General features: G+C 34.3%; 2 protein-coding genes across 6 annotated transcripts; one reads left to right on the forward strand and one right to left on the reverse strand.

The window, feature by feature from the left end:
- The first annotated feature begins 2,642 nt into the window (after positions 1-2,642).
- On the forward strand, positions 2,643-14,493 carry CYP97B3 (cytochrome P450, family 97, subfamily B, polypeptide 3). Of its 3 annotated transcripts, none has more exons than XM_088876131.1 (14): positions 2,643-2,965; positions 3,748-3,937; positions 4,371-4,478; positions 6,936-7,020; positions 8,104-8,342; positions 9,049-9,222; positions 9,776-9,823; positions 9,958-10,017; positions 10,311-10,397; positions 10,540-10,628; positions 11,825-11,916; positions 12,843-12,904; positions 13,154-13,300; positions 13,711-14,055. In XM_088876131.1, exons 1-14 carry the CDS (start codon positions 2,838-2,840, stop codon positions 13,822-13,824), a joined length of 1,623 nt encoding a protein of 540 aa, XP_088732257.1. In that variant the 5' UTR covers positions 2,643-2,837; the 3' UTR covers positions 13,825-14,055. The 3 variants fall into 3 exon arrangements, with proteins under 3 accessions (XP_088732257.1, XP_020554993.1, XP_011100398.1); XM_020699334.2 differs by lacking the exon at positions 13,711-14,055 and adding an exon at positions 14,086-14,305 and having other exon boundaries at positions 2,644-2,965; XM_011102096.3 differs by lacking the exon at positions 13,711-14,055 and adding an exon at positions 14,076-14,493 and having other exon boundaries at positions 2,648-2,965.
- Positions 14,494-15,112: 619 nt separating this feature from the next.
- Positions 15,113-20,735, reverse strand: FHY3 (far-red elongated hypocotyls 3). Of its 3 annotated transcripts, none has more exons than XM_011102095.3 (9): positions 20,530-20,735; positions 16,761-18,985; positions 16,628-16,684; positions 16,289-16,357; positions 16,134-16,202; positions 15,971-16,039; positions 15,834-15,881; positions 15,682-15,761; positions 15,113-15,452 (listed from the first exon to the last, which is right to left on the reverse strand). In XM_011102095.3, exons 2-8 carry the CDS (start codon positions 18,933-18,935, stop codon positions 15,705-15,707), a joined length of 2,544 nt encoding a protein of 847 aa, XP_011100397.1. In that variant the 5' UTR covers positions 18,936-18,985; positions 20,530-20,735; the 3' UTR covers positions 15,113-15,452; positions 15,682-15,704. The 3 variants fall into 3 exon arrangements, with proteins under 3 accessions (XP_011100397.1, XP_088732256.1, XP_088732255.1); XM_088876130.1 differs by lacking the exon at positions 20,530-20,735 and adding an exon at positions 19,682-20,134; XM_088876129.1 differs by lacking the exon at positions 20,530-20,735 and adding an exon at positions 19,668-20,134.
- Between the last annotated feature and the right edge of the window lie 3,272 nt (positions 20,736-24,007).

Here is a 24,007-nt window from a genome sequence, read left to right on the forward strand (position 1 = left end):
CTCGCTTGATTCTCCTATAATTGTCGAAAAATTATTGTTATCACAGTAGAGAGGGGTTCGTTGATCTTACGTCTTAGCTTCTTCACGTTTTTCTAGATGGATGCTTGATAGCACTAATCCTTCAGCTTGTCTTTAAGAAAATACATTCTCCTTGCAACTGAATCCAGCTGTTCTTTGGGTACTTTGTTTGACTGGATCAGCATTTCCCTCCATGGATTGCAATCTTTGCAAAGAACATTGGTGCTACTTCTTCTGTTGCTACTCCACTCTGGAAGAAATATTTATGAAACCAATTGATATATTCATCTGCTGCTCAAATACTCTTTAGTTCAAGGTAAAAAAAGAGCTTGTGCATCCTCTCTAGTCTTTTCTGCTCTACTTCCTTCAAAAGTATCCATCTCCGATGAAGTGTATCTTGATAAGCCTTCCTAGACGATCTGTTATTGCGCTCTTTGAATCTCTGGCAAGGATACTGACTTTGGTATCTTCTAGGGTGTTGTCCCATCCAATCTTCACTGAACCCTCCAAGCTCAACTCCACTAGTTTTATGAAGTTTTCTTTTATTGAGTTCTAAGGTAGTTGTCGCTATCTTTACTTTCCTTCATTCGATGATCCTGTGGAAGACCATTAGAACCTGTACTTCTCTCCAAGTGATTTTGTTGGTTCGAACATTGACTATGTCCACAATTCAGCCAATTTCAGTAAATTTGATAGATCTGCCCTTGTAACTTCTATTATTTCATGGAGCTAATGACTTCTCGAATCATATCGTCTCCTTTCTTCAGCTTTGGAATCTCCATTGCCTTTCCCTTCTGATGTATAAGACATATTGTTCCAAGGGTATCCCTGATTCGCTCCTGTCTGGATCTGGATGTCTTAGGACTCTTCCTTTGGTTTCTCTTTAGATCTGCAATTTCTGATTTCAAATCTGTAAGATCCTTATGTAGATCTGGAAGGAACTCATCCACCTTTTGGCTCAAGGTTTCTATTTTTATAGGTATATGAATTAATTTATGACCATAGTTTTGAATTGTCTTTTGAATTTCTCTCAAATTTTGCTAGATCTTCGAGGTATCCAGCTTGAGTCTTTCTAATTAACTCCTTTAATCATAATTTATAGAACTATATTAGTGAAGGATATTATCCGTTCCGTTTATCCTTGCTGGTAATCTACCATGGACTTCAGTTGCTTATATGTTTTTCATCGTATTTCCTGGTAACACCTTCTGAGTCTGGTGAATTTTCCGCTTCTTCTTGTTCCTCCTCAGTAAGAGGTTCAGGATCCGGCTTTATGGCCTTCTTTAGAATTCCTAAGGCGAAATTCTTTCTTGTTTTTGCAAAATCTGGAAATACTCTTGGTTGTCACTCGAACCCTCATTCGGTGTTTGGAGATAATCTTCTCCCTTTTCTAGAATTTTCATAAAGAAATCCCATCTTCGATCTTTCAGAATCTGAAAGTATTTCCTGTTGTAACTCAAACTTCCATTTGGTTCCATTCTCTTTAAGAGTCTCCTCCGTTAGTGGAAAAATATCTAAATGCAATATAAATAAATATTTCTTCAATAAACCTAAGGTCTGATATCATTCTATCCACTAGTCCCTTGTAATTGGGGTGTCCCAATAGGAGGCACCTATCAGTTTGCTAACCCTAAACTAGTGACTTCTCGGCCAGGCCCTCAGAGGTCACCTCTTATGGAGAGTTGCACTTCGGGACTGGGCAAGGTCGCCACATGTCACGCATTAGAGGATCGGGGTTTTTTTATAAGCTCTAATACCATTTTTGACGAGCATGATATTAGCATGCAATTAGAGATGAATCGAGACTAAATGTGCAAATTTTATGAAAGCTATGGAACTAAAACTATTAGCCCGAAAAAAAAAAAAGGACCAAAAATGAGTACTACCCCAATCTTATGGTACCAATTCAGCCTTCCCCCCCCCCCCCCCCCCCGAGATTTTACTCAATCTTTATGTGTGAATTTTGGCTCCTTCACAATATATTTTTGCCAAAATAATAAGAGTTAATTACATTTAGACCCCCTATAAAAATATAAAATTATATTTTCTCTCCAAAAATTTTTAAAATTATACTTAACTCCCTCCGAGAATTCTCTATTTACGCCTAACGACTTTCGTTAGGATTTGGACGAAAAATGCCGACTTTAACAAAAAAAATTACATTCAGTTAACATTCTCATGTAATAATTTTTTACTTATAAGTAAAAAATTGTAATAATGTTAATCTCATTCAACATATATATATTTTATATTTATCCCTATATAAGTATAAAATATATATATATAAATATTAAATGAGAGGTACAATTAAAATTTTATATGATTCTTTTTTGTTAGCGTTAGCATTTTTTATCCAAATCTTAATGGAATGGTCTCAACTGTAAAAAAAAGAATATTCGAAAAGAATGTAAATATAATTACAAAACTATTTTTTAGTAGAAGGTATAATTTTGAATTTTCAGAAGGAGGTCTAAGTGTAATTAACTCAAATACTAATAAATTAATTAGAAAAGTCGTAGCTATAGGGACATCAATTTTAAAATAAGTGTGCAAATGCTGACAATAATGTTAGATTATAAGAATGCCTGACGCGTGTGTGTCACTACAATAGTACTATCACTAGAATACTATTATCAAGATTGCATCATGGACGGATAGCAGACACAACTCTGAGTGGGAAGCTTTAAATTATGAATTATCCTTAAAAATAATCATTTTCTGTAAGTGGGATCTCCTTCTTTTCCTCCAATTCCCACCCAAAAAGGTGGTTGTCATTCTGAAGAAGAAAAACCAATAGGTTGGAGTTTGAGCTTTCAACTATGGCTTCTGCTCTGAGTAATTATTCATGCCTTGTGATGCATCGTTCCACTGAGTTTTCCTCCTCCCGTTTTCTTCCTTCTTCAGCTACTCCACTAGTGGGCTGTAAGCCAAAAGGGTCTTCAGTAAGGTATTATTTCAGGCATGGTTGTCTTTGGTAAATTTGAATTTGGTTTAAGAATTCTTGCCATTAACATGAATTCTTGTAACTGCCCATCTCTTTGTAATGCCCCAACGCATGATGATGGAATCAAGATTGAAACTTTCTTAGTGCTGGGGTGTTTTGAGTTGAATGCTTAGAGTTAGATTATGAAGGGTTCTGTTCAAATTGAGTGGAAGTGTTTCTGATTCAAATTCAAGGTTTGGATTCCTTGTAGATATGGAGTGCTGTTTCCTTATTAACCCCATTCATTTCATTCCCAAGTCCATTCCTTTGTAGCTTTTTTCTGTTATCTATCTCTGTTAATTATGTTCTGTTTTCCTCTGTGCTAATTATATCATTGCCGGCAATGTTTTACTTGTTTACTTCTCTTATTATAGGCGTTGCAGTGTCAGAGAATATTGTTAAAACTGTCTCATTGTTATTAATAAAGTTTCATACTATTAAGTTAAATTTGTAATCTCTTCATTTACTTAATATGCTGATTCTGTGAGAATTTTCTTGATGTTATGTATATAACTGTCAAATCATAGCATTTCTCTAATATTGTTCTAATAGTTCCTCTGTAAATGAATGAAATTGCTTGGTTCAGCAGCAAAACATAGTGAATTCAATTTACCAGTAGTACCATGGGAAACACTCTTTTATGCACGGGAGTAATACATATTATGAAATTGATTAATGGTTTAGGTAAATTTTGACAAGGGCATGTTGGAGTTTTATCTGGTTTGATACTTTTGAGCTGAATATAGGTGCCAGTCATCCACGAGTACTGATGAAAACAAAACAACCAAAAGCATGAACTTATTAGACAATGCAAGCAACCTCCTTACAAACTTCTTAAGTGGAGGAAAGATTGGATCTATGCCTACAGCTGAAGGTGCAGTTTCGGATCTTTTTGGCAAACCACTTTTCTTCTCCCTGTATGACTGGTTTATAGAGGTACTTCTTTAAGCACCATTTTATGTTATCTATAGTTGCATTTGTCGTAAAATTGTTCATGGAATGGCTTGGCATACTTAAAATTTGTATACTTATTCAATACTGAATTCAGGAGATATTATATGTTCATTGATTTTGTTTCTTCCACAACTCTATCTTCCTTTCGTGTATAGTATTTCCAAAAAATGAAATTGGTCAATTTAGCACTATATCATTATATTAAACATAAAGATGGGATGATGTACTGTCTTGTAAAATAGCCTTTCAAAACAAAAGCTTAATTTTCTTATGTGGAAGTAAATGCTTTGGAAGCGGGTGCTTGGTTGTGAGTGCAGCTACTTCTAATTTTCTTTTGGTAGTATTTATTAATTTTGGCTTCATTACTGATTTTGTTTGCGGCTCTAATTCCCTTTTAATTTTTTGGACTTTGCAGCATGGCTCAGTTTATAAACTTGCTTTTGGGCCGAAAGCATTTGTAGTCGTTTCAGATCCCATCGTTGCAAGACATATTCTCCGCGAAAATGCATTTGCATATGATAAGGTATGACTTGTTTCTATAATCCTCTTCTACTCTCTTTGAAAATTTGTTTTCGTATAAGACTCATTTTATGGAAGCCATTTGGTCAATGATGCCAATGGTGCATTATTGTCTCTTGCATTGCTTTGCTGTGTTCTCATTTGACTGTATGGATTAGATAGCTGTTTCATCAGTATTTATGCAAACCTTTATGCATAAATCTCTTATGGTTATGGAATTTTCTGTAATCGAATTGGGAGATTCTGAGACATCTTTTTCTTTGCAATGTAGTCCAACAGAATGAAAATTTCTTTTTGATGGTAAATGAATAAAAGGATGCGTGTTGTATTCTCATATAACATTTAGATTAAAAATAGTGCATAAATGAGGTTTGGTCTTAATTAATTACGTATCGGACCTCATATCTATCAATAGGCAATGGTCAAAATTTGAATTACAAAAACTGTTTTTAGAAGGAATACTCCTAAAAAAAGAGGATGTTTCCCTTTTTCTGATATAATATATCAAGGAAAATCACTTAATGATTGTCCATACTCCATACCATTACTCTTGGGGATCGTTTCATTTCAGTATTTGAGTTTCCACCCTAAGTACTCCTATTTTTTTAATAGGAATCTTGGAGCTATGGGAATAGTTCCCTTTCCCATTATTTTGAAGCCTAAGGTTTTGCTCTTCATGAAGACCAAGCTTACAATCGGATATAAGTGAGTAATAGTTAGTTTTGACCCTCATTATTAAGCCAAACACTGACAACTTTTTGACACCCAAATTCTCTGTTTTACCACTTGACCCTGCATATGAACAAGTGAACTTTTCTTGAATGGTTCTGAAAAGATTCAATACATGTTGGAATTATGCACACTTAAGGTAGAGTTATAATTAAAATTTACTCCAGTGCTTAATCTAGCTTTTCTGGAAGTTTTTAAAATTTTAAAAGATATGATGCATATGCAAAGAGCATCTATTTAAAATCTGTTTAAAGACAGAAGATCTTATGGATTTAAAAAAGTTTTAGGATGCTGCGAGGATTGATCGTACTTATCGTAGCTTTTATTGAGGCTTTGAAATTTATGATACTTATGCATATAATATCTGTCTACTCACCTCTGGTTAAAGACAGAGGATCATATGGATTTCATATAAGTTCTACGATGCTAAGACGATTCATGGTAGTTAGCTCTGCTTGTTAGTTAGTGGCTCATTCATGAATAGCTTGCATCAAGCATGTTGGTTTACTGTTCCATGTAACCACAGCTTTACAATCGGTTATACCTTTTAGCAGAGAACGAACTTCATTGCCTCAGGATCATTATAATTGTGGGCATTCTTCAAGAGGGCTTCTTCTTAAGATTAGATGCCGAGATCATGACCACCGAATAGTATCTGATTAGTGGCTATAGCTTTTGCATTTTGACAAGCCAAAAGCATAAGGACATGTAAGATTATATGGCTAAAGGGCGAAAAATCACTAACTTCAGGAAAATGGCACTAGCCATAATTAGTCTGGAGATGAAATTAAATATAAGACAGCGGGTGATTACAAATTAATTAAGACTCTTATTTTGCAGTGGTCTGTAAGATGTATTGGAAAAACTGAAAATTCTATTTTATTACCTATTTGGAAGAAAAGTTAGTTGTAGATCCCGTTCAATATACATAAATATATGATACTCTGCAAATTGACAAAAGCAGCCCCAGCACTAAATCTGAAACGAAGGTTAAAAAACATAAAGATAAAGTTGTAATCGGATGTTTTCAAAGGACAGTATTTATGTACTGACGATGGTGCTTTTGTACTCTAGTATAGGTGTTTAGAAATGCTAACTATTATGATTAATTGTTTTAACTCTTGCTTTTGGTAGTTGATCATAAATTGAGTAACTTATTGTTGGATGTGCTTATTCATTTGCATACTCATTGTTGACGTTATTACACACCTGAAAGATGCTGATATTTTGAGTATATGCATATCACTATCTAAGGAAGCAAAAATATCCAAATATGAAAAAGATATTGAAAATATTTCAAGAATAGAATATATTGAGTCTTGATGTCCCTATTCAATTTTTCTTCCACATCTTTAGGCTATAAATTTTATGGTATAAATTTCTAATCTAATGTTTGGGGTGCCATCATAAGGTTGCATCTCAAAATCCTTGTTAACATTGCCCAAAGCCTCTCCTCAAAATTACAAATTCCGGATTCCAAGCATATAGTCTTGATTGGTTTCAATTAGCATGACTTTATGGGACCAAACCTCACCATCATTGCCTCAATGATTTTACACTTTGTTCATAAGTAAAGCACAGAGTTGCTCTCTACAACATTCGTCAAGAAAGTTGTTTCACTGTTGATACCGGATATTATTGAACCAAATTAGGAGTAAATCATAACTTCTATAAATTCTTTCTGTTTCTCATAAAGTATTTTCTGATTGGCAATTCCAATAACATTATATAGGGTGTCCTTGCTGATATATTGGAACCAATAATGGGGAAAGGACTTATACCTGCTGACCTTGACACTTGGAAGCAGAGGAGAAGAGGTGAGCTATTACCACTTGCATAATTCATTTATTTTCTGTGTTCGTTCCATTTAATGTTGTGATAGAATTTCAGCAACGCTCTAAATTCCATGATGGACTTTGTTGACATTATTCTTGTACTTCACCATAAATCCACATTTGCAATAGTTTTGAATTGTTGTTCACATTTCAAATCTTCTTCGTTATATAACTGATAGCAACATCTGAGATTCTAGAAAATACCATGGAAATTATTGCATATTATACCCATAGTTTTTATAGGTGGAGACTTGGACTCTGAATCCTCTAAACCATATGATTCACTATGTAATTATTATTCTAGGAAGCAAATTTTTCTATTTAGTTTACAGTTGGTTTGTTTTCTAGGCCATGCTTTGAAAGAATCAAGTGAACAATGTAAATGTTAACCAAACTAAATGATGTAGTTTGGCGTTCTAGTCGCAAGATAAACTGAGAAAATTGGAGAAAAACTAGAAGTAAAAGAATACATAAATTTACAGGTTGTACCTATGAAAACCTATATCTGGAGACTGAGACAATTAATTAGTTCACTAAACTATCGTTCTCCCAAATCTCTCACCAGATCCTAACTCCTCCTTCTAAAACTTGTTCATAAGAAAAATCCAAGCTGCAATCTCCCTAGTTATAGGCAGCATTAGGCAATTAGAGTAGAATGGAAGTGCAGAGCAGAAAGTAGGAAATGTGAGGAATTGGGATTCTCTAGTCTCTAGAATGTTCGAGATAAAACGCATATGATTTTCTGTTTTTACTGAATTATTAATCTTATATTAGCAATTTAAAGTTTGCAAGTCAAAATCGTGAACTTTTTGGCACCTGCAATTTGCGGTTGACTTTAAAAGTCTCAAGCTTGGCAAGCTGAATATTGAGCTAAAAGAGGTTTTAGCTCAAGTTCCATTGAGCATGCTCTCAAAGCTGAGGTCATCTTCCTCTCCCAGTTGCAGCGGGGTTTTAATGGAAATAGGCTTGTTTTCTGGGCTGGATATGAAGGTTATGCTAATGTACTGGGAATAATGCTAGATAAATGGAATGTCAATCTCACTATTTACAATATTTTAACTGCAGTTATAGCTCCTGGATTCCATTCACTTTACTTGGAAGCAATGGCTAAAGTATTCACGGATTGCTCAGTGAGAATGATAGCGAAATTTGAAAAGCTTTTAGAAGTAGAGGCTTCAAGAGGAGAGAAAAAGATAGACTTGGACCTTGAAGCCGAATTTTCTAGTTTGGCGCTAGATATCATTGGACTTGGTGTGTTTAATTATGACTTTGGTTCTGTTACCAAAGAGTCCCCGGTGATTAAGGTATTCTTAGACTGTTCCCTTTTAAATTTTAACCATTGTAGATTCTTCATTTGTCTTCCTGTGTATGTTGAAGGTTTTCTTTCCTTTTTTCCTTTTCTGATATGTGCTCTTATTTGTGCTCTTTCTTTGTTGTAGAGAAGAAAAAGAAAAGCATGCTCTATGTTTTTGTATGTATGATCATTTGTGCGTCCGATACGCACGAGATTCTTTATCCTTTTTTTTCTTTTCATTTTTAAGATTTCCTGGGTTGGCACATTTCTATTAGTTTCAAAACAAATTTTGGTGTCAGGCTTTAATTTTGACAATACTCATAGGGCTGGTCATTAGATTGGCTATAACAAATACAAGTAAAGTAACTATTGTTTCTTAAGCTCGAATAAGATTTGGCTCAAAATTGTATCATTCTGATAGTTTTGGATCCATTTCCTTCTGTAAGCTGCTGCTAGAGTTTCTCTTAGCTTCACAAATTTTCTTGTGTAAGCTGCTGCAAGTGTTTTTCTTAGCTTCACACGATTCGCTCAATTTGAATTTCACTTAAGTTGGAAACAATGTCAGAGACCTGTCCACATCATAACACTACTTCAAGCCTGAAAGTGGTGCCTACTTTTTATGAGTTTCAGTTTCATAGTAGCGTTCCTTGTTCCCTCTCTTCTTGTTAATTGAGCATTATGAACCAATTGTTAGATGCTGTATTTTTTACTCGCAGGCTGTATATGGTACTCTTTTTGAAGCTGAGCATCGTTCAACATTTTACCTTCCTTACTGGAAAATCCCATTGGCAAAATGGCTTGTTCCTCGGCAGCGGAAGTTCCAGAATGACCTTAAAGTCATAAATGATTGTCTAGATGCTCTGATAAAAAATGCAAAAGAGACCAGAGAGGTGAGACAATATGCAGCTAGTTTCCAAAAAGTAGTAGAACCATATTGATGTTATTCTATGCTTAAGATAACAATGCTTGTGCATCATTAAGCATCCACAGTTAGAACTAAAATCCAGTTTATCTGTTCTTGAAATGTCATAGCAGTTGATATTTACCATGTAATATCTTTTTTATCTGTGTTAAAGTCAATGCTGAAACTCAAAATTTCAAATTCAAACTTCTAAATATCCAAGGAACTATTTTCTTGTCATCCAGTCTTGTAACTTTCAAGTTCTGTGTAAAACCTGATCGGTATTGGTTTCTGCATTTCATTGATGGATGTGAAATAGCTACAGCAATCTCAGGACTTTAGAATTTACTTTATGCGCAACTTGGCATCACTTGATAAGCCGTTGAAAAATGGGGAAAGATTTTTGGATGAGGAGATGATACTTGTGATAAATATTCTGATAAAAGTAACTGTTTTTTCTTTCTTGCATGCACGGTTCACTTAGTATCCAAACTGAGGTTTGCATTGCCTAAAGTGCGTATATCCTTTGCATTTTGTCCTAGGAAGCTGATGTTGAAAAACTGCAACAAAGGGACTATTTGAACATCAAGGTATGCTACATCCAGGGCCTGAAATGACAACCAAGTTTCATCTACTTTTGGCTTTGAAAGATTAGAATATGTATGTTTTCAGCTTCCGGAGACCCTGAAATTGAATTTCGGCACCGTAACTGAAAAGTTTGCAGGACGCTAGTCTCTTGCGTTTTTTGGTCGACATGAGAGGCGTAGATGCTGATGATCGTCAGGTAAAGAATTCCAGCCCCCTATGCCTCTGTTGATTCTTTGAAAAATGAGAAGGTGGTTTCTTTTCTTTTTTGTTCTTTCTTTTTTATTTTGTGATGAACCAGATGGTGATATCTTATTATGGAATAATGTATGCATAATTTTGAGAGAACTCTCCCGTTGGACGTATGTACTCTACATATTTATGCTATGGCAGACACATGTTTTGTCTTGGGCTAGTTAATAGCATTTGATATTCCTTGTGGTTGTCACTGATGAGATGTCATCTTATAATTCATTTTTCTCTGTTGAATAGCTAAGAGATGACCTAATGACGATGCTTATAGCTGGACATGAAACAACCGCGGCTGTCCTCACGTGGGCTATTTTCCTTCTTGCACAAGTATGGTATTTTTAATTGCAAAAAACTTAATTTTACTGGACGTAGGCATATTAGATTCTTAGAGATCAGTGATTTTGATTATTGTACCCAGTTTCGATAATTATTCATTCTTGTAATAGCAAAATTGATTCACGTGCTGCAGCACCCAGCCAAAATGAAGAAAGCACAAGCCGAGATTGACCTGGTGCTTGGAAAGGAGAGAACAACATTCGAAGCAATTAAAAAGTTAGAGTAAGTCATGGAGCTCTCCAAAACTTTTCTATTTTGCAGACGAATTGCTCTTTCATCCATTTAATAATGCTTATTACGAGTCATCGTAGGGTTATAAGATATGATTATGAGATAATTACAACCATTCTTCCACTTAAGCTATGTCAATAAGTCCCTGTTAATCATGATTTATGTTAAAATGGCATTAAAATATTTATTGAATTGAAAAGGAAAATTTAGCATCATTTGTCTCTCAACTACATCGGCATTTGTGGTTGGATAACTGTTTTTCCTTTTAACTATCGGGAAATCCTTGCAAAGATGGCCTAGATAATTTACACAGATTTATCGATGTAATATATATAATTAGTCAAGATAAAAATGTAAAAGCCGACAGTTAATTTCAATACCTCTTTTATTATTTTCAATCAAAAGAGCCTAGTGTCTATATCTTTATACATCACATTATTAATTTTTTTGCAGCCAATCAATAAAATTGGTTGGTCACGACAAATATAAGGCTGAAAAGAAAAAGAAAGATATTATTCTTATTTTCCCTTCACTTTGTGGTCCCTCATATTTTTTGCTCTATTTGGACCAGAGAACTGAATGCGGAAAAAATTTCAAAAATAAAACACAAAGTTGTATTATTGAAAGTAACAAAAATTTCATTCCCAGTAACTAAATACGTGTTCAAATATCATACTAGAGAGATTGCAAAAATTGGGTGTATATTTTGTATTCAGGTTCTATTTTCTTTAGTAATTTTAGAAAATTTCTAATCTTTTACGTCATTCAGGTCATACGAAAAACTTCACTTAAAAACTCAATTTTCAATGCTCTCTCTATTTGTATTTTATAAAAGCACAAAAATGTCTTGCAAGCATAAAATTTGGATAAAAATATATATCTTACATGTGTGTGGTTCAACTATGATAATGGACAATTATGTCCGACTCAAATTTGAGAATGAATACGCATTCAGAGCAGCATGTTCCCGAAGTACAACATAAGAACTAGTAATCTACAGACCTGGATGCATGATAGTAGTTGAATTATATTCTCTTGTATCTGATATTACATGCCATTATTTTGGCTGAAATATCCATTTTGTGATGTTCGATGGATTCTTTTTAGAATTTGAAATCACTGAAATGCAAACCGAAACCATCAAGATAAACTTTAGATGTTGTTTTACTTGTCCTATCTTTCTTTAGGTACTTGCGACTTATTGTTGTGGAAGCTCTACGTTTGTACCCACAGCCTCCGTTGCTTATTAGACGGTCTCTCATGTCAGACACATTACCAGGTGTGTTTTGTGCTAATAGATTTATTAACTTAAATAACACAATATCTAATTGTTGTGATAAATGGACTCCGAAACTCAAATTTTATGTCATACTTATCAATTTAGTGAAAAAATTCTGTTGTTATTGATTTTCTTCTCCATGGACGCCCTCTTAAAAGTGAAGAAGTTATTTAAATGACTAATGCCCTATGTTAGCATGCATCAAGGTGTTGCTTTTGGGTTCAAATTAGAGGGGGCCTAAGTCTAATTAAAATTTATAAATCGTGGTATCAATGATAATATTAATAGGCATTCTTCCACATCAAATATGCGTATATAGATATTATCAGTATGAAATAAATGCATCATAAGATGTAAAATTCTAAAAAGTTAGTAACATTATGAAAATTATTATTTTCATATGACTTTGAAACAGAAATAGTTCATGAGTAATGGTTAATGGTGAAAAGAAAATAGCCATTGTACATGTAGCAATACATTAAATAAATCATATTGTAAAGAATCCAAAAGAGGATTATCAATTTCATGGATAGATACAACATTCACAATAATTGAATTTTATCAAATGATATTGTGGATAATATTCTGATTTGGCCAATAGTATCATATCCCTATGATATAAGCCGATATTTATGAATATTATCAGCAACACATGCATTGCACTGCGTATTATTCAATATTATCATGTATCTGTTGATACTCTAAAGCATGATTGAGATAATAGAAATCTGACACACTAGGAATATAATAAATATCGGATGATATTATTGGATCTGCAAGGCCTGATAAGGACATATCGGCATTGGATAATTGTTTATCTTCAAGAATTCAGTAATTACATACACAATAACAATGATCGGTAGTTTCTTCTTTCTTTTTTTTTTCCTAAAATATGTGTATCCCATGGCTCAAATTCTTCCCTGCAGGTGGTTATAATGGCAACAAAGATGGATATGCAATCCCACCTGGCACTGATCTATTTGTTTCCGTACGTCTTTTCCTCTCTTGCTAAGTTTACGAACTCGATGACACAAGTTGCATTTTCTTGTGACTATTATGAATAGATATGTACAGTACCACTTATTTAAAGGCAATACAAGCATAAAATTCAAGTCAGTGAATACCACTGATAACCTCTGTATCTACATTGAAATATTAGTTAACGGCTGCTACCATCAGAACGATCCCAATATCGTCTATATTTATTAAATAATTATGTTAAACCTGATTCCTTCAGGTATATAATCTCCATAGATCTCCCCATTTTTGGGATAATCCCAACGACTTTGAGCCGGAGAGGTTTCTCATGCAGAAGCTGAGCCAACTTGAAGGATGGGCTGGTTTTGATCCATCTCGTAGCCCAGGAGCATTATACCCAAACGAGGTAATCGATCTACTATTTGATTTTCTCTTTATGTAAATACAATCTTAGGGTCCAAGTTTAGCACACACTTTAAACATAACTAGTCTTACAATCTTTCCGTCACAAATATGATGATGATCTCAAAATAAGTTTTGGGTAATTATACACCCCCTCATCTATCGATGAATTGCAGTATCTGTCTCGACAAGTTGAACAATTACGCTAAAACCCAATATCACTAATGTTTTTATTACAATGGGGGTTAGCAGTGAAATTATCCATGTACGGTTAGTTTCTAGAAGTTGACTATAATAGAGAGAATTTTAGTGTAATCATCCACAACATCTTGGAAGATAAAGCTTGTAAAAACAAGATACTAACCACGTAATCTAAGCTAGAATATGTTGTAATACACTTGTTTCCAACCACAGGCGAGATACGACATGAGGGGAGTTGCTCATGTAAGAATTGCATGGATTGAATTGTCAACTAAGACACATGAGTTAAGACTATTGAGCGTACTCTTACACAAGTGGAGACTGTAAGAGTGGCGAGAGAACTGTAGACCGCTTCCTGTTCCGTGCCTAGGCATCTTGCATCATAAATACCCCAATTTTGTGATTAAAAGTGAAGACCATGATGTCCTACCTAGATACCATGAGTGTTGTTTTGACATTTGTTGTTGTACAAGCATTACATAAAACATCATATCTTGCATGCACAATCCTGAGGAATTTGTTTTGACATTTGTTGTTGTACATACTTCCTCTAATGCATCTCTTGTTGATGCGATAAGATTATATCAGATTTCGCCTTTTTGCCTTTTGGAGGAGGGCCAAGAAAGTGCGTTGGTGACCAATTTGCCCTCATGGAGTCAACCATAGCACTGGCAATGTTATTACAGAAGTTTGACGTCAGCCTGAAAGGATCCCCGGAATCCGTAGAACTCGTTACAGGAGCTACCATCCACACCAAGAATGGACTGTGGTGTCAACTAAAGAAGAGGTCGTCTCTTAATTGAACATCAGGGATGCAACAGCATGAGTATATCAAACTAGTTGACTCAACTATGTGAAATCCTGTAGAAGGAAGCAGTTCTCTTCATTTTTAGTGTTCATTTAACATCGGCTCCTAGATTTTGCTAGGCCAATCCAGCCATCGGCACCAAAGACACGGTTCTGTTTTTAATATGAAACAGGTTGCTCGTGCTAAAATATGAAGTTTGACAAGTATTACTACCTATTTATCCTTTTTAGAAACCGGAAGAATGTAAAAGAGGGTCTTCGACCACACCATTGAAGCAAAGATAAGAGTAGCCTCTACTAAAATTGTGAAATGAAAAGAATTAAGTCAAATTTATTTGAATATGGTGTGTGAGAGCAATGGACATCATAAATGGACTTTTGATTATCAAATCCATTTAGAAAATGGACTTGCAAGTGATCATGTAGTAGCACTAAAGAACTTGTTGGTTATTGTTACATGTTTTTCATCACATCGATTGGGAGAGGGGCATCAAGTTAATCGGAATACTTGCACTTGCCACTGAGTTTAGCAGAGTACTCTCAACAACAGAAGGAAAGCATTTTATGAGATCCTGCAGTTTACATTCAGCCATATCAAGTTCTGGGTGACGCAGTGTCAACTGAACTAAGGACCTGTATCATTCGACTTGACATGAATACATGACGATCGGTCAATCTTGCAGAAGGTTGTCGAACTTTAGTACGAAATAGAAACCTGGTGAGTGAATGAGATATGGTGGAGACCAACACAAAAGGAACCTACACACCATACCAACGCAAGGAAGCTGAATGTGTACTACGATCCTACTAGATGTGAATTCTTCCATTTCTGGCATATATTTTCTAGTTCGCCGCAAACACAACCATGGAACTAATTACAATCATACTGAACAGCATACCCCTGACTTTAAGTGGTCCTAATTACTGTAAGTAACTATTGATACACAGCTATAATCAACTACAACAGCAAACCATAATATAGAGTTTGCTCGACCGGATAGGATTAAGTTAACAGCTGCCCTTCTAAGTTCGGTTACTACACAGTCAATCAAGAGATAATCCTCTAAATTTCCGTGAGCGACTCTGGATGTAATGTTCTGTATTAAAATTGAGGTCCCATCGCCCTGACAAAGCTGTTAGCCACTCTTCTGCAGAAAAAAAATAGAAAAAAGAAGGGGAAAAAGGGAACAAGGGATTTAGCTCTGTAGAACAATATGTAACTGATGCAGAACTGAAATCTGAGAATGTATGATGGTATTTAAGAACAAGAATTTGTGAACAAGGAAAAGTCAGTTCAGATATTCAAGACTGAGAAAGTGTAAGTTAGATAAATCAGTATCAGCAGCTCTTGAAAATTGAGGATATAATGGTACCCACCTCAAGGGGGAGGAAGATCATTGTCAAGCATGTCTAGGTGCATCATCATGCAACTGGGCAGATCTCACGTTCGGATCCTCCTGCCAAGGAGGTATGATAAATGAGCTGCAGATCAATAAGTTAAATCAGACCAATTTATCAACCTAACTAACCCGAATTCCATAGCCAAAACTTGGAGTGCGGAAAAAATCCATTTGTCCCTGCAAGAATGGAGGCATGGAAATTTTGCCCAAAATTAAATGTGAATTCACCGAAACAAACATATTTGAGGTACAAGAAAACAAAATACCAATCCGTGTATGGCTGGTTGAGTGCCATAATAACCATCATGGGTAGGTGCAATAGAGTTCAGCTGGCCCTAAAGAAGATCACAATATCAGGATTCCATTAGCACAACACTACTTCCAAATATTAGTAACTAATTTTTCTGATGGTCATGATTATTGACATACGAGTCCTTGAATGGTCTGCTGGTTCCCATAGTAATTATCACGCGTTGGCGCCATTAAGTTCAATTGTACCTTCCAAAAAATAGCAGTAAGTTATGGATATACAGAAGGAATTCAATCCTCCTATATGGCTATATCACTTTGAGTAAATTCCTTACCATTCCTTGAACACCTTGTTGAGCACCAAAAAATCCATCAAGATTGACTGGTCGGGAATTTAATTTCTCCTACACAAAGAAACATCAATTGACATAGAACACATATAAATGCAGGTTGAAAAGCACTAGAAAATTTGGTTTTACTGCAGATAATATCAGCTACCAACACACTACACTTCATAGTTTCAGGTGGAAAAGAACTAGAACAGAGTATCCACTAACAACATACTTTTTCTGCTTTCACAGAAAGACGAATTCATTTCAATTAGTATAGGTTATTAAGATTCAGTATCTTATACTAAAGTGCAGTATATAAATCTGAACTTCCAAAAGACAAACCATTTGTTGCAAGCTCTCCGGTGTGCCGACTGTTATAACATCTGGCTCCATGTTTACCTGCAACAAAGATAGAATAGTAGTTAGAATCATGGAAAACATGAAACACAGCATATCACTTTGATTCACGACAAACCTTTCTTTTCTTAGTTGAACTCTTCTTCTTATTTGTCTTGCTCAAATTTCCACTTTGAATGTCTTCTTCAATGCACAGAAGAGCTGGTGACGATGAAGGGCCAGCTTCCAGAAGATTCTTACAGGAGTTGTTAGCATTCAAACAGGTTTCAAAAGCATCATCGAGAGCACGAAGTGTCAGATTATAACTCTCTTGTGAAAATGATCCTTCTTCACCCAATTTTATTGCCCTTTGACAAAGATCATTATATCGTTGCAGCCTCGACTGCACCTGTTCAGACCCTTCTCCCATTGGGTATCTGCTCTTAGCATCTTTAGTCCACCGTTTCAAAATATATTGCGACGGAATATTAGAAATGCCACAGATTTGAAGAACGATCATTGCATGTCTACAAAGAAAACCTTTAAATTCAAATAAGCGGCATATGCAGGACACTTCCGATTTCAATTCATTCAATGTGACAATGAATTCTTGATTCCTTTCAAAATCTTGAACTTTAAAAGTAATGGTTGCATCAACTTGTTCCTCCCTCTTAGGTATACAAGCTACTGCACCCAAGACCTCAACTTGAAATTTCCTGAATACAGCATGAGTATACAGCCCAGCCACATGCTTCTCAAATGGTGACGGAGACTTCAAAGAAGGCTGTTTGTTCCATGTGTCAGAAGATGCCTTTGCTTCCTCTTCATACCTGTCCTGCAGAATTGCTTCATACTGTTTTATGAACTCTTGCATGGTGGTCTTCTTATGTACATACTTGTCAAAGAAAGAGTTCACACTCTCTGATCGTTGACCTGTAGACATCCCAGCAAAAAATCCGTCTTTCATAAAGTTAGGCACCCATTTTTTACGATCTTCATACAATGATTGCATCAACTCATTCTCTTTTAGTCCAAATCTGTTCACCAGTTTATGCCACCTCTTATCAAACTCGTCATCCGTCCATGACCTATAAACACATTTTTCAAATTTAGACATGAAATTCTCATTCTGTTTGATTACATGATTCAATGTTTCCGAAACCTTTCCCATGATGTTCCACAAACAGAAAAAATGAAGAGTGGATGGAAAAGCATCCGCAGTTACAGACTTCATAACCTTGTCTTGGTCAGTGATTATAATTTTCGGAGCTTGACCACCCATTGCTTTCAACCATGTTTGCATGACCCACGAAAATGTGGCTTCACTTTCATCCGAAACCAAAGCACATCCAAGTAGCATGAACTGATAATGTTGATTGACCCCAACAAAAAGAGCTAGAGGCATTTTATACTTGTTTCTCACATAGCTAGTATCAAAAGACACAACATCACTAAAATTGGGGTAATCATGCCTGCTTTTGGCATCAATCCACAAAAGATTTTTCAGGCGTTGATCTTCACCAACATCGACTGCATAAAAAAAGTTGGAATTCAGACTCTGCATCTGGACAAAAAAATCAAGTAACATATTTGCCTCTCCTGCATCCATTGCCATATTCCTTCCCTTCTCAAAATGGCTTCTGGAGTCATGTTTAAGACCAACTGCACTTTTATATTCAGCAAACTGTCTAGCCATTGCCGCGTACATCCTCCTGGTTTGTTCACTTACAGCTTGGGCAGGTAATAACTCATGGTTATGCTCTTTCTCAAATCTATGTATTATCCATTTCCCATCAGACCTTCTCTTAACATGCATGCTTGCTTTGCAATCAGTCTTTGCACATGCTCGCCGACCTGTAGCATTCTCTGCATCCTGATTGCTTCCTTGTCTACTTCGTGGACGGTTTAACGATTTCTCATATTCACGCTTTGTGCCATATCTAGAGCATGCAAATTTGGCATCAATGAATTCTCTTGATGTCTTTGAACGGCGACTGTTCTGAATCGCAGTATTGAACCCCACAGACCTAGCATATTCCTGATAAAAAGCATAGGCATCCCCATGTGACCCAAATTCCATACCGGGAAGTGGCTCAAGAATCGTCACGTCTTTAAAATCTATATCATGTATGGGAGAATTCACATCCTCCGCATCTTCAATTTGTAACTTTTCCTCAACATCTCCCATACTTCCACCAACTCCATCTACATTGAGTGGTTTCTCTTCACCATCTAGCATATTAACAATTCCATTAGGTTCTTCTTCTACTTCCTTATCATGTCCTCCAGAAGGCAACCTAAGATCTATATCCATGGTAACAACTGTTCTTTTTTCCCTTCTGCAAAAGACTGTTCTGCAGCAACCTGAAAGAGTATTTATGATTATGCTAAATACAGCAATTAACAAATGAACTTTCATGTAATGTTTCAATATTTAATATAACTTCAACAAATGTTGGCAAAATATCTATGTCGTGCTCCAGTAAGAAAACTATGTGCCCAAAAGACTCAAAGAAACCATTCACCGATTTCAAGAAACAAGCATTTGGAAACAACAAAGTTCATCACGATTTTTAAACTTCAGAGAGATCATCTACTTAAGTGACTCCAGTGCGGTGAGCTAATCACATTACATAATTACTTCTGGAAAAAAGTTTTGTTCTACCAAGAACTAGTTTGTAACTTAGTGGATACTCATTTTCTGAAATGTTAAAAAGTAGCACATCATGAAATGTCTTGCAATCCACATCCTTATAGTGACAAATAAGACTCACATCCAGTTGTAACCAATAAGAACTGCAGGACATGCACCAACAATGATATTCCCACCTAGAAGCAGCATTCTGATGCAAACTCAATTTCATCAATATTCTACCAAACCTATCAAACAGTTTTGGATTTATATATGGACAATGCCAAAACTCCAAGATTAAAAATATGGGTTAACTACAGGACCCTAACATATCAATTTTCTGTATGATCATAATACCAATAATAGTAATAATTGTTAAAGCTGTAATGGCCATTCAATTAACTCTTGACATGCCATAAGGAATGGACCTCCAACGTCACAGGACTATGCCATGCATCAAAGATGGTATTGCCGTTGAGAGAGTTTAAACTCAGTTCATTAGGTCCAACAGAAAGCCCTATTAAACTGTGTTGGTAAGATGAATCAGATTCTCTTCTTTCCTTGAGAAATTGAGACAAGGGAACAAACATTTAGAGTTAATAGTAAGTAATCATTTATGTGTCATGGAGGCTCAAAAGTATAGAACAGTCGGCACTGCATACTGGAAAATGCTTCAATCCCGAAGAATGACAAAACACAATTAGATTGAGTTGGTTTTTCCATTGATACATCCGATCCATCCCTTCCCCCCATCCCCTCTCTTTCTAAAACATGGCCAATTACGTTGCAATTGTACAGCCAAGAATAGATTCAAAACCAACATTCGAATACAACCCTAAACGTAACATGGAAAACACAGCTTTCTGCAACAAATACACGAGAAAAAAGAAAACCTTTTCGCCAAAAGGCAACATAAATAATCTGGTAATTGCTGGTGAAGAAAAGAAAAGTGAAAAATAATTGCCACCACATAAATAAGCGTGATACACTCCCCCCCAGCAAGAAAAAGCACCCGCAAGAAAAAGAGGGGGGGAGAAAAGACAAACGTGAAAAAGTCCCATGCTCATGCAAAACAATTCACATAGAAGAAAATAAAAAAAGAGGGAACACGGAAAAGAATCCGTAGAAAAGAAAAACTACTAAAGAAGATTGTATTGTTAATGCAGAAATAAGGGATTAATTTCAAGGACCAGCGAGCAAAGAATAATCGGGATGATTGTTGAATAGAAAGAAGAAAGAGGGAGAAGAAGGGGTTATGGAGGAGAAGGGGCAGTACCTGTAATTTTTATAGTTTACTAGTTGGATCTTCAGAACTGCAAATCCACGCGAGGGTTTGGGCGAGTCGACGATCTTCCCCCAATTTGGGAGATTAGGGTTCCCGAGATTTGATTTCCACTCGCTCCTTTCTAACAGTCTCTCTCACTCGCTCCAACCCTTTCTCTCTCTAGCGCGTGACTCACTCCTGTTCTGCCTTTTCCTTTTACGCACACCTCCTTAATTATCTATCTATTTTATCAATATGCTATCTATAAAAAAGGATTAATTACATTTTACACCCCTAAAGTATACCATCCTCATCAATTACCCCCCTAAATTAAAAATACTTTCAATTTCCCCCAATCTTTGTGATAATTCTTTAAAAAATAAAAATTAACAAAAATACCCTTGACTTTTAATAATATGATATATTCACTTTAATGCCCTCTATATCAATCAATTTGACTTCAATTCTATTCATTTACGATGTTAATAAATTAATATTAAGTTAATCACATATTTATAAGATCAACGTCAGTACTTTTAAATTAAAATAAATTTATAAATTTATATTTGTCAATTACACTAGATATAATTCTAATGATAAAAAATATTACAAGTGGTCGTCGAGTCTATTATTTTGGCACTAAAATGTCAAGTGATGTAATTTGAAAGTTAATGAGGTAGTCTCTTTTTTGTTTTTCTATGTAGTAACTTTATTTCACCCTTTGATCTAACCTAAGATCCAAGACCGTTAGGCCTGTCAACTGGCGTGCAATACCTAGACCTAGACCTAGACCCAAGCCTGGATCCATTTTGATAGTTATGACACATATCCGTACCTAATATTTTTACGATCTAGACTTGAACAACTATCTGCGGTAATAATTTTTTGGGTTCGGGTAGTAGAATACCAGCAGGTAAAATTCAAATATGCAAAAATGCATCTTTGTTCGTTAACTTAAAATTAGTGAATTTCAAAACTTTTGCTAATTATCAATACGACAAATTTGAAATGATTTTTTTTTGTATTTAATTAATTTATAAACATTGTAATTGAATAGACTTTACAAATTGATTGTATATTTAATAATGGAGGGCATTAATAGGAATATATCATATTATTAATAGTCAAGGGTATTTTTGTTAATTTTTTATTTAATTTAAAGGATTATCCAAAGATAGGGGGGTAAATAAAGATTTATTTAGTTTGCGGGATAATTGATGGGGGTAACATACATTAGGAGTGCAAAATGTTCACACAGGGAGGTTAATGACACCATCGCGTCAATTTTTTGTAAAGTCAAAAATGTCTTTAAATTGATAAGATAACTAACGGATTCAATTTTTAAAAATTTACATTAACTGATAAATTAGTTTCTTTTCTTTCTTTCTTTTTTTTAATGTAATGCACTGATTTATATATTTTATTTTTATATAATATATTTTAAAACGTAAAAAATTATTTATTATATGCACGCAGGAACAACTTGCCATAATGACTAGTTAACATAAAAAAAAAGGGCCCTCTAGATTCACAAACGGCAAGTAATGATATTGTCGCACTAATTTTAAAAAATTATAATTATACTCTTGATAAATAATTTCAAAATTTAATTATAATTATTTATTTTTCTTTTTACAAAAGTGACTCCACATTGTTTTAATATTATTAAACCAATTTTTTTGTTGTGTTGATTATACCTCCAGTTGGTTTTTTATTTGTTCTTTTCTTTTTTCTAAATATTATTTATTGTCTTATATATTGTATTCTTATTGATAACATATTTTAAAATATTAAAAATTATTAATTATATATAATATATTTTTACAACAGCTAGTTTTTATAAATAAAAAATAATTAGGGTGTGGGGGTTGGTTTAGGAAGATTTTAGATTTTTCTTAATTAAAACTTACAAGGAAAAAATTATCAAATTAATATGCATTTCAAATTTTTAAAAGATTATTTGAAAGTGATGATAAATTTAATTTTTAATAATTATATTTGGTATTTCAAAAAAATTATATTTTTAGTTCTATAATATAAAAAGTATTCGAATTTCGTTCCATGTTAAGAATCTCTTTTTTAATTAATTTTTAAAACCTATTTCCATTAATTTTTAATGTCACGTGCATATTATGTGATCGTCTTGAAAAGGAAAATTAGGTTAATATTGCAAATTCTAGTCCCAAAAATTGAATTTTTACAATTTTAGTTTCATACTTTATAACTTTAAGAATGTTTTTTTTTTAAAAAAAAAATTGTATTTATGACTTCAAATTCTTTTATCAATAGTAACTAAAAACTATTTATACACAATTTAAGAATATAAAATCCCAATAATACAAAATTAGAAAATTCACCTCTAATTACTTGATGCATTTATCTCTTTATTTTCTTAAAATTCTTTAAAAAAATTCACAAACATGTTTATTTCATTTTCTTTGTTTTTGGTCCATCGTAATTTAAAATACAAATTAAATTAATTAGGATTATACCACAAAGCATCAATAGTAGCATTTGAGTATAATATATTTTTTATTATTTTTCTAAAAATGAAACTTTTTCCAAATAATAAATAGAAGGCGACCAGAATATTTTTTTTTATTTGAAACGATGAATTATTATTAATTGAAATAATTCGATTATAATTGAAAAGGAATTTGGGCCAAAAACAAAACTCTTCTCTTTAGTGAAGAAGAAATTTTGGATCAAAACTAAAAAACTGGGACTATTTATTGAAAGAATCATAAAACTTGGGACTAAAATCACTAAGCCCTTAATTATGTGGACTGAAAATGCAAATTTTGACCTCTACTTTACCCTGGACTTTGAAACTAACAAACACGTGCTTTCTTCTTTTAAAAACAAAGAAAATTTGGATTTTTGGACTAGAATTTAGTGTAATTTGCATTTTGCACCCTAAAATGCTTTAACGAGGCACTTTACATCTTAAACTGGAATATTAGCACATTACACCTTGGAATTAGGATAAATTTGACAGATTGTACACTATCCATTTCTTCAACCAAAATGCTCATACGACCAAAGGGTAAAACAGTCCAAGATAAAATGGGGGTCATCAAATTTTGGTGTTTATACTTTATTATTAAAGGATAGCACCCTTTGATGTCTTTCATAATTGGTCCGCCATTTTTTTTGTTAATTTTAAGTTTTTAATACTATTTTACTGAATATAAACTCTTCTATCTTTTTTAATGACTTCTAGCTTCCTTCTCTCTCTAATATTTGTGTTTATGCAATTGGAATATATTTTAGCGGGAATCCAACCCGGATTGTTAGTTTGGAAGACTAGGGGTTATAGTCGACGTCGATTCAGCACTTTGAACATCTCTAATTGAAAACCGAACATGAAACTTTGATTTCATTCGGCTCCTTTATAGAATATGAGTAAATTTCTAGATGTAAGATATGAACAAAATGAACAAAATTATACCATAACACCTATATCATCTTTTTGTCTGAATATAAACAA

The sequence above is a fragment of the Sesamum indicum genome, linkage group LG12, assembly GCF_026168435.1.
Source record: "Sesamum indicum cultivar Baizhima isolate 11 linkage group LG12, ASM2616843v1, whole genome shotgun sequence".
Lineage (NCBI taxonomy): Eukaryota > Viridiplantae > Streptophyta > Magnoliopsida > Lamiales > Pedaliaceae > Sesamum > Sesamum indicum.